We start from the raw sequence: 16,021 nt of genomic DNA, 5'->3' as shown, positions 1-16,021 counted from the left end.
TCACATTTTTCCTGTATATGCATTTTGTAAAATGTGACAGTACAAAATAAATGTTCTTCCAAACTGAAAGGAATGACTCTAATAACTGTTTCAATGCCTTCAACGGGATTAGTAAACGCCAAGAAATATACTAAATAATATTACTAAAGTGCATATAAATTTACACTATATGTCTAAAATTTATTATTAAATATCTAAATTCAAAAAAGCTGGTACATGAGAACATATGAAATAGAATAAATTTTAAACAACACTATCATCACTATATTTTAAGACAATATTCTTTTAAAAGGGGCAATTCCCACTCAGTAAGCCATGAAAATGCCAATAATACAAAATTTTGGATGATCTGAGGGTATTAATATGGTTAGATAAAATATTTTCATAAAGACAAGTAAGAACTGAGATTATTTACAAAACTTGTATTTGTTATTGTAGGTCTATAAATTATAAGATATCATTTTAAAATCCACTGGAAGGCTGAATAGTAAGCTAAACCTCTTGTAATGAATATACAGTGAAACCACTAAAGGCATTCTACTTAGGGTTCCTGCAAGAAAGCACACGCATCGCAATGATGCATCGCAATGACGCACCACATCCTCCTCTGTCTCTGTAAGCAGTAGTCAGCAAATAGGTCCTGAGTGTCCTCTCTCTGTGTGGCAGGCACTGTACAAAGTGCTAGGGATAAATGAGGCAAAACCAAACACCAGTCCTACCTTTACAGATCTTTTAGTCCAGTTGGGGAAACCATTTACAAATAATCACACAAAATAAATAGACAGCTCTAACTGCAACATGTTTTACATTGCTAGGAAAGCTTACAGGGAATAGGAAAGAATAAGGACAGTTGAGGTTTTACTTCAGAAAGTGACACTTGAGCTGAGATTTAAAACATAATTAGCCAAAGAAGGAAGGGGAGACAGACATATCCTAAAACCAGAAAAGCTAAAGGAAACAGGCATGCAGGAAGGTACAAACAGGGGCATTTATGTACACCCTGGTTAAGTAGGATTACCTGACTAGGGAAGTACAAATTCTTGGGGGCTGGGGGAGTCCCCACATTCTCTTTCTCTTCTAGGCTGTGGAAAAGGTGTACTTTAATTCAACAATTAGGAAAGCCATCGTGGGGACCAAAGAAGAGAGAGCAGGAGCTGGCTGCTTCACATTCATTTACACTAGGCTATTCTAAGTTCAAGGGAGAACAAAAAGAAAAACCTTCAAGTTTTCTTCTAGATTGTATTAATCTAGTTAGGAAGTATAGGAAAAGGTGTATGTAGTACTGTCTCATCTAGTAATAAAAATCGTGCTTTTGGCAAAAAAATTACCCTAGAGACATATATTATGTAATATTATTTTGGAAATCTAGCTACTATATAATAGGATAAGAAAAAAGAAGAGTCCATGTAAATATAGGAAAAGAATAGATCAAATTTTATTTTCAGACTGTGTCGTATATACTTAAACTCAAAGCAACTGTTAATTTTTAAAAATACCATTAATATGATAAAGGAACTTGATAAAGAGTATAAAAGTAAGACAAGCAAATAACCTCTCTAATAGTAACAACTGGTTAGAAATAAAATTAAGTACCTTTTTCATAATAAACATAAAAACTAAAACAATTACATTATGGAAGGTACAAGACCTACATTACTTAATACTATAAAATTTCAGTGAAAACATAAAACAAGGGACACCTGGGTGGCTCAACAGTTGAGTGTCTGCTCAGGGTGTGATCCCAGAGTGCCCAGATTGAGTCCCACATCGGGCTCCTTGCAGGGAGCCTGCTTTTTCCTCTGCCTGTGTCTCTGCCTGTCTCTCTATCTCTCATGAATAAGTAAATAAAATCTTAAAAATAATAATTTGTATAAAAAAAAGAAAACAAAACAAGATCTGATGACATTTACAGATAAGTGTATGTTTCTGCATGGCAAGCCTTAATATTTAACAAAAGTTTCCTATTTATATGTAAAGCATATAACCACACAATTCCAAAATGAACCCCATTTCTACTTGTTTTCTTTTGGGGTGAGACAGAACTATTCAGAAGTTCCTATGGAAGACTATATATCAAAGAAAAGTCAAAAAGGTTTGAAAAGAGTGAGAAGAGAGTTGCCTTATCAGGTAACAAAATGCACTCAAAACAGCAAACTTTTATTATCGGCATAGGAGTAAACAGATTAGTGGAAAAGAAGAGCAAATCTGGAGACAGAGGAGATACTAAGACTATATGATATATAGCAAAGAGGCAGCAATCAGGAAAGTAAAGATGATAGAGAAACAAAAGCAAGGAAGGAGTCAGAGTGTGCCACGCTGCTTCACATCTTTATTCTAAGGTGTGGGTTAGCACCCAGTATGGAGTATCATAGTCCTTAGAGCATTAACAACTACATCATTAAATTCAGGAATGGTGTATTAGAAACACAGGAAGCAAAACAAGAATGGAAAAAAGTCTCAAGATAAAAAGACAAGAAAATTATTAAGTTTTAATAATAAAAGGACAAGGATGCCTGGGTGGCTCAACAGTTAAACACCTGCCTTCAGCTCAGGGCGTGATCCCAGAGCCCCGGGATGGAGTCCCGTATTGGGCATGGAGCCTGCTTCTCCCTCTGCCTGTCTCTGCCTCTCTGCCTCTCTGCCTCTCTCTGCCTCTCTCTCTCTCTCTCTCTCTCTCTCTGTCTCTCATGAATAAATTTTTAAAAATCTAATAATAATAATAATAATAATAATAGCAATAATAATAGGACAGGGGAGCCTTGGCAAAGACTTAAGAGACTGGACGTTCTACATTCATTCATTCATCTGTACAGCCAGCATTTGTTGAAAGCAAGGATTATAGAGATGAGAGCAGGTAAAGAAGCAGGATGTAATGAATGTCAAAGTAGAACTATATAAAAAAGACCCTTGGGGCACCTGGGTGCCGCAGTTGGTTGAGCACCTGACTCTTGGTTTCGGCTGGGTCGTGATCTCAAGGTCCTGAGATCAAGCCCCATGTTGGGCTCTGTGCTCAGCGCAGAGTCTGCTTAAGACTCTCCTTCCTTCTCCCTCTGCACCCCCCTCACTCTCTAAAATTAGTAAATCTTTTTTTTAAAGACACCCTTAAATTTTACTTAGGAGAGTAAGAGAAAATTCCACAAAATATGGTGTTTAAACTGGATATGTAAGATGGCTACATGTCCTCAAAGAGGAAATGGGCCATGGGAGTGGGGATAGGGATTGATAAGCATTTCAGTAAAGGGAAGAGATATGCAAACACAAAAATGCACAAGAAAACATGCCAGGTTGCAGAAGGGGTACAGGTATCAATTTGGCTTAAGAAGAATTTTTCAGATGCTCCTTTCCAGGCAAAGAGGTCTTCTGCATACATGCTAAATTTTGCAGTTCAACTTTAGAGGCAGATTCACCCCAGTGAAGTTCAGTGAGGGCAAATCTTAGGAAAAATAACACTGCTAGACTTAAATAGCTGTTCAAGCCATGGGACTTTTATTTCCCTCATTTTCTCTGTCTACCTCTTTATTAGGTAGATATAAATACAGGAGTAGCCCTGAAAACATCTGTCTACAGCTCTCAAGGCACCATAGGCCTATATTGTAAACCACAAGCATGACAATGTATGAAAACTTTAAAATGCTGATTCTTTTCCCCTTGAAAATACTATTGAGAAAAGGAAATTGACCCTTAATTATAAACTTAAATTAACTAAATTTGGATCTAAACGTAACAGCACTGTGTCTTTGTTGGTGAGCACAGGGTTAGAATAATTCTTGAAATTTGAAAAGACAGGACACATGAGAGACAGGATAATAAAACTTCTGTGAAGAGCTCAACTTTTAGAAGTATGACTGGTTTGACCTGAGGAAGCAACATTTCCACATGATAAATTACTAATGCTTGACTTCTGAAGAAGAATGTGTAGTAAGATATCTGAACATTTTTGCTAGCAGATAAGACTACTGCAGATATTTCTGTATTAATGGCTGAGACTTATCGTCTGAATAAGAAGGTGAGAGTGGAAGTGGGGGCTTGTTCTGGGGCTTCTATTTTCTGTATCAATTATGTGGGAAGAACTGCTCAATGAAAACTGTGTAATTTTATAAAGGAAGTATGTATTTGTGGACTGAGATTTTTAAAAGGCAATCTGGAGGGCATATTACTGTTCTGATTTTAAGAATGCTAATTGTATTACATAATCCTACCTAGTACCCTTGATGGTACGATATGGTTCATACATATGTGGGAAATTAAAAAAAAGAGACAGAGAGAGATGCCTTCTTCATGTTGTTCAGTGCTTCTCAAAGTGTAGCTGATGCATTCACCTGGGATGCTTGTTTACAATGTCAGATTCTGGACCCCTGCCTTCAGAGTGTCTGATTTAATATTCTGGAGTAAGACTCTGGAATCTATGCTTGTAAAGAATGCACTAGCTGATGCTGATGCAGAAATAAAACAATGCGGCATGCAGTAATGGCACAGGATAAATTAATGATAACCACTACAGACATCAACTTCTTAGGATATTTTCCTAAGTGAATCAAGTAGTTGATTTAATAAAGCTATTATTGAGTTTTCGTTACACTGGTAATTTTGTTACGTTGATTTTGTTAATATAGTTGTACAGTTCTTGAAAGAGCTATACAAAAAGAGGAGTTTTTAGATTTGTCAAAAGATCACTTGTAACAGAATCACAGTTTACTAAATTTAGACTAGCAAAACTTTAAAAAATATATCATTTAAAATAAAGCCCTTTTACTGCACAGTCCTTAAAAGAATACTGTTCAGATTATATTTTTCATACAGTAATTCCTCCCCCCTTTGCCAGTTTCCCTTTCTGATGTTTCAGTTACCCACAGTTAACTGGGGTCGGAAAACAAATGATACTCCTCCTGACACAGCATCAGAAGGTCAATAGCAGCCTAACGCTGGGTCACAATGCCTATATCGTTGCCCTCACTTCATCTCACCACGTAGCATTTTATCATCTCACATCACCACAAGAAGAAGGATGGGTATAGTCTAAGCAGATATTTTAAGAAAGACCAGAGCCACATAAATCTCATTATAGCATATTGTTGTAACTGTTCTATTTTATTAAGTTATTGTTATTAACCTTTTATTGTACTTAACTTATAAATTAAACTTTATCAGAGGTATGTATGCATAGGAAAACATGGTATATATACAGAACAATATGCTATCCAGTTTCAGGCACCTACTGAGGGGTCTTGGATATATCCTCAATGGATGAGGTGGGAGGGGAAGACTACCTGTAGCAGAATTTATCCTTTCTTTTATTCTTTCTCTGATATGAGAAGCACATACTTTACTATGACCTCGTAGTCCTAATCTCATGTACCCCTACACACATATGAGTTTTTAAAACAAGCTGATATTTTAAATACTTTATATTCATATAAAAATGATCAAAAGTGATACATGCCAAAACAACGTCTTTGTTAGACTGACTCTTACATGGACTAGTGAATTCATCTATTCTATGGATATTTAATTCATAGGGTTTGTTATGATAGGGTCAATAAAGAATTATTATTGTGGGACAGCTGCCATGAAAATAATCTAATTACATTAAACCAGATATTATCATGGTATCCACTGAAACAAAATTATATATATTTATATATTTGTACATGCATGTGTGTGTATACACACATACACAGACATATATATATATAATTTAAAGCTTATTAATGCAAGATACTTACTACTATTAATAATGTAGCTTGGAATCATTTTACCTTTTAATATTGCTGCTGAAATTCCAATGGTAGCACAAAACAGGGGGGAAAAAAGCAAAGGCATTAAAGAGTTATATGGAATAATAATTTGCCTGTTTTTGAGTGCCTAAATGCATATAAGTAGGAAAGAAGATCTAAGTGAGAAAAAAGACTCAGGAAAAAAAAAAAAGTCAGGAACACAGGAGGATTTAAGATCAGAAATCCTTTCAATTCTGTTTCCATCCATACACCCTTACATACATTCATCCTACTCACTTCATTGCTCTTAAATAGTAGACATGTGAAAGAATCTCAAAGAAGAATAAAATGCTACAAGAAGACAACAAAACACTGATTTGGCTGGCACTAGATTATCGCTAAACTTTTTTTACTATTTTACTTGGAAGTTACACTGAATTGAATCTATTTCCTACCTAGCTGTCAAATAAATATCCCAAGGGATTCAACAGCCCTGCACAAATCCCAAGATTTCAGCCATGTACACCTGTAATGAGAGAAGTACAGGTCTCTCTCCAGGGGCTCCAGTGGATAAGAAGGACTGCTCCCAAATGTAGGATGGCAGTCTATGTCTGATGGTTCACTTTCCCTCACTTCTCCACTATCCCTGGGCTTTGTAAAACCAAGAGAGAGTACTACTCTTACTAGTAAGAGTACTAATAAGACCTTGCATTTGTATGAAAATTTGTATTTCCAACAGCTTTCAAATTACTAACAAATATTTTGGCCTAGAGAAGATTATATATTGTCATGAATTAAGGCATGCTACCCTGGTCTTCAGGCAACACCCAGTTGTAACTCTTGTAACTTATAAATCCCTATGTGATAAACTTACACCTCAGTGGATAAAGCTGCTAGATTTTTAGTGCCTTCATCAAGACAGTGGTCATTTGATTATTGGTGTCCTGCTACTATTATATTGTATACAATACCATTTGATATAATCTCTTTATTCTTTGTAAAATAAATGTAAGATGTAGTATCAGTAGAATTGAATGGTGAATATTTGTGGATGTTTAAATGAACTCTCTTGATATATTAGCTATATTTTTATCACTGGTCAGAACCATAGCAAAAATGATAAATTACATATAAAAAATATAATTCTAAAAGCATCCTAAGTCAGCAAAGCAAAATAAATGTTTTATAACCTTTATTTCCAAAAAAAAACTGTATTTTGAAACCATCTTCTGTTTTACCAGTGAACCAAAAGTAACTTTTTGTAATCCATTTTTGTTATCAAAGGAGTAAAATGAATGCTGTATAAAAAAACACACACACAATTTTTTTTTTTAATCCTACCTCTATCTTTTGCTTTGTCAGAAAGGAGTACTTCCACCTCCTCATATTCCCGGATGGCATCCAATATGATACTTCCTTCTTTACTGAATAAGAATAGCATGGGGATCTTGATGTCGTCTGTGTCTTTTCCATCACCTGCCATCTGGAACAGAGGGGCAGTATCACTGCTGCTCCCCTCATTGTCATCTAGCCAGAAAATGAATACAGCAAACATAAAAAAATCTGTCCATTAAAAAGATTTATAGACCAATATTTACTATTTTTCCCTGTTGGCAGCATTTATTTTATGCATCAAGAGTCATAAAAATGAACATACTTTTGGAGCTCACTAATTCCACTCCTAGAATTCTCATTTATCCTGAGGAAAGAACTCAAAAGAAGCAAATGATTTATGTCTAAAGTGGTTTACCAGACATTTATAATTGTGAACAACTGTGAACTATTACAAATTATAACTAACTGCTTGATGGAACACACAGAAAAACAGAATATTATTACATTAAAAAAGTAGAACAGAAAATTCTATGATTATGACTATGAACTTCCATATGCTTATGAAAAAGCCTAGAAGTAGAAACATTCAAAGACTTGGATTACAGTAACAGGACTATGAATGAAATTTATTGTTGTTTTAAGAATTCCTTTAATGGCATTTACCAAACTACTAATTGATAGTTACTGTTTATTTACGGTTCACAAAGAAGGATGATGACTGTGGTTTTTCCTCTGCAAGTTGAGGTGACTACTACTTTTACTTTACACCGCTGAGGTAACTGCAGTAGGGCAGCTAAATACTGTTTTCCTGGGTGGGCCAGTCATGCCCACCTCTAATTGCACATGCCAGATGAAGCCCGCCTGTCCCTTCTCAGAGAGCTTATTCTGATGGGTCCTGTTAAGTGGAGAATACCACATAGGACCTGCCTCCTTAGTGATAACTGATTGGACAAAGCATGGCCACCTGACTCTCAGTCTCTCTGGAGGACCTGGAAGTGGCACACAGGGTTGTTTCAGTTAGCAGTGGGTGGTGACCTAGTAAGGTGACAGACTCATTGGCTGAGGCTGCAAGTTTAGGGTGACCTTTTTGGAACTAATGAGCAGAGAGGGAGCAAGTTGGTGACAAGCTGGAGAATGAAGCAGAACTGCAAAGAGATGTCGAGAAGACAGTGTAGAAAAACCCAGAGATGAGAGAGAAAGATATGAAAAACGCTATCATGGTTACTGATGATTTTTGCTCAGCTGAACTTCTTATTCTTGCATTCAATTAAAATAATCTGGTTCCATGTAGTAAACAAACCTCCCTTCTTAAACCATCTTAAATCAATTACAGTCTCTTGCAGACAAATGATTATTCTAAGATAATTTTTACTTTTAGTCCTTGGGATAAAACAACTAAGCCCTAATTTGCTCGTTTATATACAATGAAAACCAGCAAAACCAAACAAAATACTTTGTCAGAAACAAAAAACATAGGGAAAAGAAGTTATAATACAAGAAAATTTCCCTTTAAAAATGAAATTTCCTGAAAGTCAGGATCATTGCCTGTTATTTGTTTATCCACAGAAGTCAGTAGAGGATCCTAACAGCTACTAAAGAAAACAAACTTGACTTGACAAACCTTGCAGAGTATAAAAAATCATGAGAATTAGAATTAGAGGGAAAATCTAAACTATTTCACACATATTCCAGCCTTTTTTAAAAAATATTTTATATTTTTAAAGTCTTCATAAAGAGGTATTCAAAATGGTTGTGTTGACAAGCTATTAAATTCTTCAAAAGAAATCTCAGTGTGGAAAATAACCAAGGATGGAGAGATGATTTAAGTTGGACATCAGCAGCCTTTTTCTGTAATTGGGCAAAGATTGAATATTTTAGGCTATGCAGTTCTCTACTCCATTATTGTTGCTCAAAAGTAGGCACAGAAAATATTACACAAATTGGAAGATGCCTGAGTGGCTCGGTGGTTGAGTGTCTGCCTCTGGCTCAGGGTGTGATCCCTGGGTCCTGAGTTCAAGTTCCACATTGGGCTCACCATAGAGAGCCTGCTTTTCCCTCTGCCTATGTCTCTTCCCCTCTCTCTGTGTCTCTCATGAATAAATAAATAAAATCTTAAAAAAAAAAAGAAAATATTATACAAATTGGCATGACTGTGTCCCAATAAAACTTTTATTAAACAGGCAGTGATACGGACTTGGCCGACAGGCTTATAGTTTGCCAATTGTTGATTTAAGTTATTAAGCAGAATTTCTCCTATATACTTAGCTAATGATCTATGCACTTAATAAATCAACACTAGTACCTAAATGGGATAATCAAAAGGAATAGTAAAATAATTACTTTCACTAAAATAAATCCTAATATTTTATTTTAAATATCTTAATTATTTTCAATGAAGACAATCCTATTTTAAACACCTTAATTTTTATTTACCTTGAATTCATAAAGGAAATCTATCCTAATAAGAAAAAAAAATTCAAAAGAGATTTCCCCTGTGAGAGAAGCTATAAAAACTTAAGTTCATTATTAGGATGTGACCTCAGGTCTTCTAGTTCTTTCTGAATATAAACTATATACATAAAGCATAGAAAAATTTGGGGCACCTGGGTGGCTCAGTCAGTTAAACACCTGACTCTTGATTTCAAGCTCAGGTCATGATCTCAGGGTTGTAAGATCGAGTCCTGCATGGGGTTCCCCACTCAGTGGGGAATCTGCTTGAGATCTCTCTTTCTTTGCCCTCTCTCACCTCTGCTCTTTCTCTCTCAAAATAAATCTTAAAAAGGGAAAGAAAAATTTATATTTTCCCTGTCATGGCCTTCTTGTTATAAGTGATTTTCTATGAAAAATAAAAAAGCAGAATAAGCTAGTTGAAATACAGAGGTAAAATGATTTGAGTTTGTAATTTCACTGGAAAAAGACCTGAGGAAATAAGAATTTGCTTTCAACTAGGGTTTATACCTATGATATGTAAGCTATTATGCTAAGAAATTTTATATATACCTTCAAACCTTACAAACAACTAAAAGATATTACCATTTTAACTGTTCAAAAAATATTCTACTGAATAAACTGATAAACTAAAGCTGAGCCAAGATTACACCATGATTTTGTGGCAGAGCCAGGAACTGCACTCCAATGTATTTGACTCCAAAGCCTGCATCTTTGTGGAGGAATGGGTAGTTTTATTTTTATTTTTCTAAAGATTTTATCTAGGGCAGCCCCGGTGGCTCAGCGGTTTAGCGTTGCCTTCAGTCCAGGGCATGATCCTGGAGACCCAGGATGGAGTCCTGCGTCGGGCTCCCTGCATGGAGCTTGCTCCCCCCTCTGCCTGCTTCTTCTTGCCCTTAAGGGGCTTTGGATCTCAAAGCACATTTTCTTTCCATGATGTTGGGTGCTTTGGGGTGCCCACCTTCACACTGTCCCTAAGTACTTGTACTAGCATTAATATACAAAAAGCCAAATCTAAAAAAAAAAAAAATAAAAAAAAAAAAAAAAAAAAAAAAAAAACAAAAAAAAAAAAAAACAAAAAGCCAAATCTAGACTTTAAAAAAACATATACAATACACAGAAATTAAGAGCATCACTGGATTACCCATCCATTACGCTGTCTAGTGAAGTAAAAATAATATGAACTCTGATAAAATTTTGAAAAATACAAGGAAAAATCCTAAAAATGATCTCCTCCTAGTCAACACAATGGCACAGAGGATTACTCACCAATAACAATGCCACCAATGGCACCAGCATTCTGAATGTTGCGTGCCTTTTCTGCAAACATGCACTGTCCTCTTTGTATCAAAGCGATTTTTCCCATCACTGCCTCGGGGTTAGTAAGCTCTGAACAACCATTGTATGGTTTACTGCTTGCAACAAATCCTCTTGTCTGTCAGAAATAAAAGTAACTTAAATATCCTTTTATCTTCTCAAATCACTAGTCAATAAAATTCACTATATAGAGCTTTAAATAGACCTTATTTCTTTTCTAATGATAACATATTCAATATTTATTTAGAATAAGATTTTGTTTTCAACATTTTGCATATCATAGCACCAAACCAACATTTTACTGTGCTCTGCAGTTTATGCATTTTTACATAAATTACTAAATCTGATCTTTAAGATGACTCTAAGAAAAATAATACATATAATATCACCATTTAACAAATGGGGAAACTGAGACTAGGGTTTGCTCAAAGACACAATGTTAGTAAGTGGTAAAGTTGGAATCCGTAGGCAGATTCACTACATAACCATACCTACACTTAAAATAGCTGGGAACCACTTTTAAACCATCACTTGTAGCCAGAAAGATTTTTGAAAGAGGGAAAAAATGGATTTAGTCTATACAAATCCACAAGTTGTTCTTCTTCCCAGAAAAATTAACTCCACCAGAAAACTGATTTTAAAGATACTAATGTAAAGATACTAATATCCCCCTCTCTCCTAGATGCAAACTCCATGAAGGTATGGACCTGTACTCTGTAAACATGAAAGACAGCAAACATCTAAAATAGTGCCTGGAATATAGCTGGGACTCAAAAAAGAGTTGCTGAATGGATGAATCAATCTATAAACCTTTATAGCTTTAAAATACACACACAAAAAAGGTGTCATTTAGGGATAATGGAGTTCAAAGAGCATTGGCTTTAGATTATCAGGCTACTTGGGTCTAGTCCCAACTCTGCAACCAATCAAATGAACTTATGAACTGTTTAGCAATGTAGGTCTTTGTTTCCTACTTTAAAACTAAGGAGCTGGCCAGCTTAGTGGGTCTTCCAAGTTGGCTCAGTGGGACTATAGGGTCATGCTCTCCAAAGCCACTTGAGCTAGAACACCTTCGCTTTTACCTGTTCGTACTACGTTAAAGCTCCAAGTTAGATGTCTGTTCAATGAAAGGTTCTAGTAGTTGTTAAAAAGTTAAAAAAAAAAAAAAAACATTTTTAGATAAATTAAAGATACCAAAGAGAATAGGTCAAGATTTGGGCAGTATCTGAACAATATTTTAAGTGAAATTCTATAAGCATGTTATATACGTAAAACATGACTCAAAATTTTCAAGATATACTTTTAACTTTAATTGGGAGAGTAAATATTTGAGCTTTGGATTAAATATTAATTAAAACTAGTAAATTAGACTAAGCAATTAGACAATACTTACATACTTTACATTCATTTTCAACAAGCATATTATAAGTGTACACACCTCTTTATGTTTAGACAGATCCAGCCCAAACTGAGCTGGTCCAGCAGTCAATACTACCCTGCCAAAAAATGGGTGGGATACAATTTGAACAGCTCGTGGAGGCAGCTGCTGTTCTTTTTGTTGCTGACTTGACAATTCGATCATCTCCTGCATGAACCTCAAACCATCCTCAGCATCAATTGAACTAGCAGCCTAGGAAGAAAACAGATTAATTTTATCCTTTTGAAATGAAAACTTTCAACTTTTTGATGTCTTAAATACTAATGTGCTATAATCTACTCTAATATTTCCCCTTTTAGTTTCGGTCCCTATCAAATATTTATGTCCTGATTTGTCCTAAAAATATTACTTCTGGAAATATTTTCCAAAAGTAACATTTGTAATTTTTTAACATCTCTTTCACTGTTCTACAAACTACTTCTGATATGAATTGAGAATTGGACTTCCACCAAATGCTGAAATGCTTACTTTGCTTGATTTTTCCACTGCTTCCCTTTTTAAGAAAAAAACCTCATACTGACTTTGGAATTATGAACCAATAACCACACTAAATTCAAAATATATGTATCATGCATCTATTAAGATCCCAGCACTTGACTAGGAACTGGGGAGTCTTTCACTTTAAGAAGTTTATATCTAGAGTATACAACCATATAAATTTACTTCTGATAAAATTCTCAAATGGGAAAGCAGATTAGCAGCACAGACAAGGGAATGATTGAGTCTGCCAGTGTGGATCTGGGAAATATTTAGAAGGATATTTGAATTGAGTCTTGAGAGAGGAAAAGCTGAAGGCCTGACTATAGTGGGAAGAAGGTGGAATCCTGACACCTAACAGGAAAAGTCCTTTGGACTTGACGGGGGTGAAATGATAACAGAGAACAGAAAGGAGTCAGGAGACAGAGAAAAGTTCAAGCCTATCTGGATATGTCTAGTTTTGGTGACTTAAGAGAATAACGTTAGGTCTATTGAAATGGCACACAAAAAGGAAGAGAGTTGGACTGAGGTGGGGGCAGGAAGGAATAACTCATTCAGATTTGGGCAGACTGAGACAGAGATGCAGACATGTATGACTGGCCGATTAAAGCTGAATTTAAGTGTAAAGTTAGAAATCAGGGTTACCTATGTATAGCTAAGAAATCATGTGTACAAAGATAGCAGCTGAACTTGTAAAAATAGATGTGACTGCTGAAGAAGAATACAGAGAAAAAAGGGTATGATCCAGATTCTTTGGTAGTGCCTATGTTGAGTGGTTGTGCCAAAAAAGGAAAGCTCCAAAGGAATTCACAAAGCAATGAACAGTAAGTAGGAAAGATGTATGTTGCTGGTACGCCCTGGAAGTCAAGAAAGGGGTATGTTCTAAAAAAAGGGTCAGTCAACAGTTACAAAATATTGAACCAAATAAAGAGTAGGAGGCCACTGGTGGTAGGTGGTAGTTATGTCACTGGTGGCATAAGTGAAAGTAATGTAACTAGAGATGCCACTCCCACTGCTGAGAAGTGACAGTAAGTGAAACAACATAAGGAGGTAGGCAGGATACTCTTTAAGGAAGGATGGAAGTGACAACAGAGATGAGAAAGAAATCTGAGGGGAAACTAAGGTTGCAAGAAGGCTGAATTTGAGATTAACAGATATAGGGGACCGTTGCATGTTGAAATTATTTAGCAAACTGTGTTTTCTCAGAATCAATGTACTAATAAGGTGAATAAGGTGAAAAACTAAAGGCCTCATGTTATGAAAGCTTTTAAAGCAAAAAACAATAGAATTTTCCCAAAAAGGCACGTTATCTTTCCTAGGCATAGACAAATACATGCAAATTTTGATTTCCATAATGAATAAAATATGTAGATTCAGTAGCTTTTTGGAAGCTAGAATACTATAAACTTCAGAGATATTAAAACTAATTATTAGCTTTTAAGATTATGCTCTAAGTAAAATAGTGGAAAGACAAGGGGTTGAGAAACAGAAAAATCTGGATTTGAGCCCTACATTTGATTCTATAGATTTAAGCAAATTACCCAACCTGTTTGTGATTTGATTTATACTATGAAGGGGTTGAATTACAGGGCTTTCCAAGATAGTCCCAAGTCCTAAAATTCGAATTTAAATCACAGATTAAAAGTTTTTAGAAAGGCAAATGTCATTATCTCATTAAAGTTGGTAAGACCAAAAAGGGCAAGATGGTATCTAATTAGTACAGCAATGGCTTACTTGGATTGCATGTTGAACCAACTGGACTCTCCCATCTTTGAGGTGAATCAAACTCACCCCCATCTTCTTCAAGATTTCTAAATGTTCAGGGTTAGTGGCCATGAAATCTCTGGCTCTCAGAGGGGGTTTAGCTCCACTCCTGAAACTCTCCTCTCTGCTAAAAGTAATTATAGGCAAGGCTTAAAAAACTACAAATCAGAACTGGGGGAAAAACCTAAGGCAAATAAAAATAATTTTAGATATTTGCAAAATGCTATTTTTAGAACTAGTGAAACTGGAAAAGCTAGAAACAGTTATTTTCCCATATATAACTTAGGTTATTAAGTAGTATAGCTCTCAAATATATTTTACAGTTATCAACGCATGTATGCTACCTACAGAGTATACTAGCCAATGGCCTTGTAACTATCTAAAGGTAGAGAATAGGTTGACTTGGGGATTTGTTATTATTGATTTCTTCCTTGACACACAGGGTTTTCTCCCAATATTTTAAAAGCAAACCAATACTTCTATCCATGAGTAATAAAACTCACTTAAAAATTTTCTTTTAATTTTTTACTGATGGCCTTTCTAATGTAACTATTTGGGAATGAACTCATTAAGCCAAAAATTTTATTTAAAAACCAAGAATAAGCACGTCATCAAAAAATATTAAATAAAACAAAAAAGACTGTATTTTTATTAGAAACTATAGATTAAAGGAAAAATACTTTCTACGTATATAAGACATGTGGAAGCATCTGACAAAACTATTCTGCAAAAATCAACTACAGAAGTTAAAGACTATTATATGCCACCCTTTGACTAATAGTTAGTTCAATAAACAAAATAATCACAATAAATTTCCATAATAAAACAGACATTACTGTAGAATAAACTTTGCTATCTAACTTTACCAATGAATAATTTTTAATTAGTGATAACTGCATACTTCAACATATTTTTGGCCTAAGTCAGTATCTTTTTAGTTGTTATATGTTCCTTACATTCTATCATTTACTGACAATTAACTTTGATATGAACAAATATAAAATAACATCTTACACTCTGATGATGCCTCTAGGACAGCTCTTATCCACCACATTTTTCAAGGGTTCACGAATGCTCTGAGCATATAATGGGTCATTAGGGAAGAGAATCTGAGTGTTTGGACAAGTCCAATCAAAATTACTGTCATCCAGTTCTGTATATTCTGAAGTCTACAATATAAAAGAATGTTACATAAATAAAAATAATGATTTTACTTAACATTATAGCTTGTTCAAATGAAACACTAAATGAAATCTAAGCATATACGAAATAAACAATATAAGAAAACAAAACAAGAATACAGTTAGTAGTAAGAGTGTACAGGATAAAACAATAAAAGAAAACAAAGTAAGAAAATATCAAGTATACTTTTCCTCTTACCATACATATATTTATTGAATTCTTTTTTAAAATCCTTTTTTTTTTTAATTTTTAAAGATTTTATTTATTTATTCATGAGAGACACGACGAGAGAGAGGCAGAGACACAGGCAGAGACAGAAGCAGGCTCCATGCAGGAAGTCCGATGT

At 35.0% G+C, this 16,021-nt stretch overlaps 1 protein-coding gene across 4 annotated transcripts in view; it reads right to left on the bottom strand.

Moving 5' to 3' along the window:
- The window catches only part of EDEM3 (ER degradation enhancing alpha-mannosidase like protein 3), a 70,716-nt gene that overhangs the window by 4,200 nt on the left and 50,495 nt on the right, over positions 1 to 16,021 (bottom strand). The window contains exons 15-20 of one of the 4 annotated variants that reach the window (XM_026001179.2): positions 15,508 to 15,662; positions 14,464 to 14,617; positions 12,253 to 12,444; positions 10,767 to 10,932; positions 7,056 to 7,241; positions 5,724 to 5,771 (exon numbers count right to left, since the gene is read on the bottom strand). In XM_026001179.2, coding sequence (XP_025856964.1) covers positions 5,724 to 5,771; positions 7,056 to 7,241; positions 10,767 to 10,932; positions 12,253 to 12,444; positions 14,464 to 14,617; positions 15,508 to 15,662 — 901 coding nt within the window. Of the gene's footprint in view, positions 1 to 5,723; positions 5,772 to 7,055; positions 7,242 to 10,766; positions 10,933 to 12,252; positions 12,445 to 14,463; positions 14,621 to 15,507; positions 15,663 to 16,021 lie in introns of all 4 variants that reach the window. The other 3 variants (XM_026001178.2, XM_026001182.2, XM_026001180.2) reach the window with 3 other exon arrangements.

Source organism: Vulpes vulpes, chromosome 13 (assembly GCF_048418805.1).
Source record: "Vulpes vulpes isolate BD-2025 chromosome 13, VulVul3, whole genome shotgun sequence".
NCBI lineage: Eukaryota > Metazoa > Chordata > Mammalia > Carnivora > Canidae > Vulpes > Vulpes vulpes.
The sequence above is the reverse complement of the archived record's forward strand: the minus strand, read 5'-3'. Positions and strand labels throughout refer to the sequence as shown.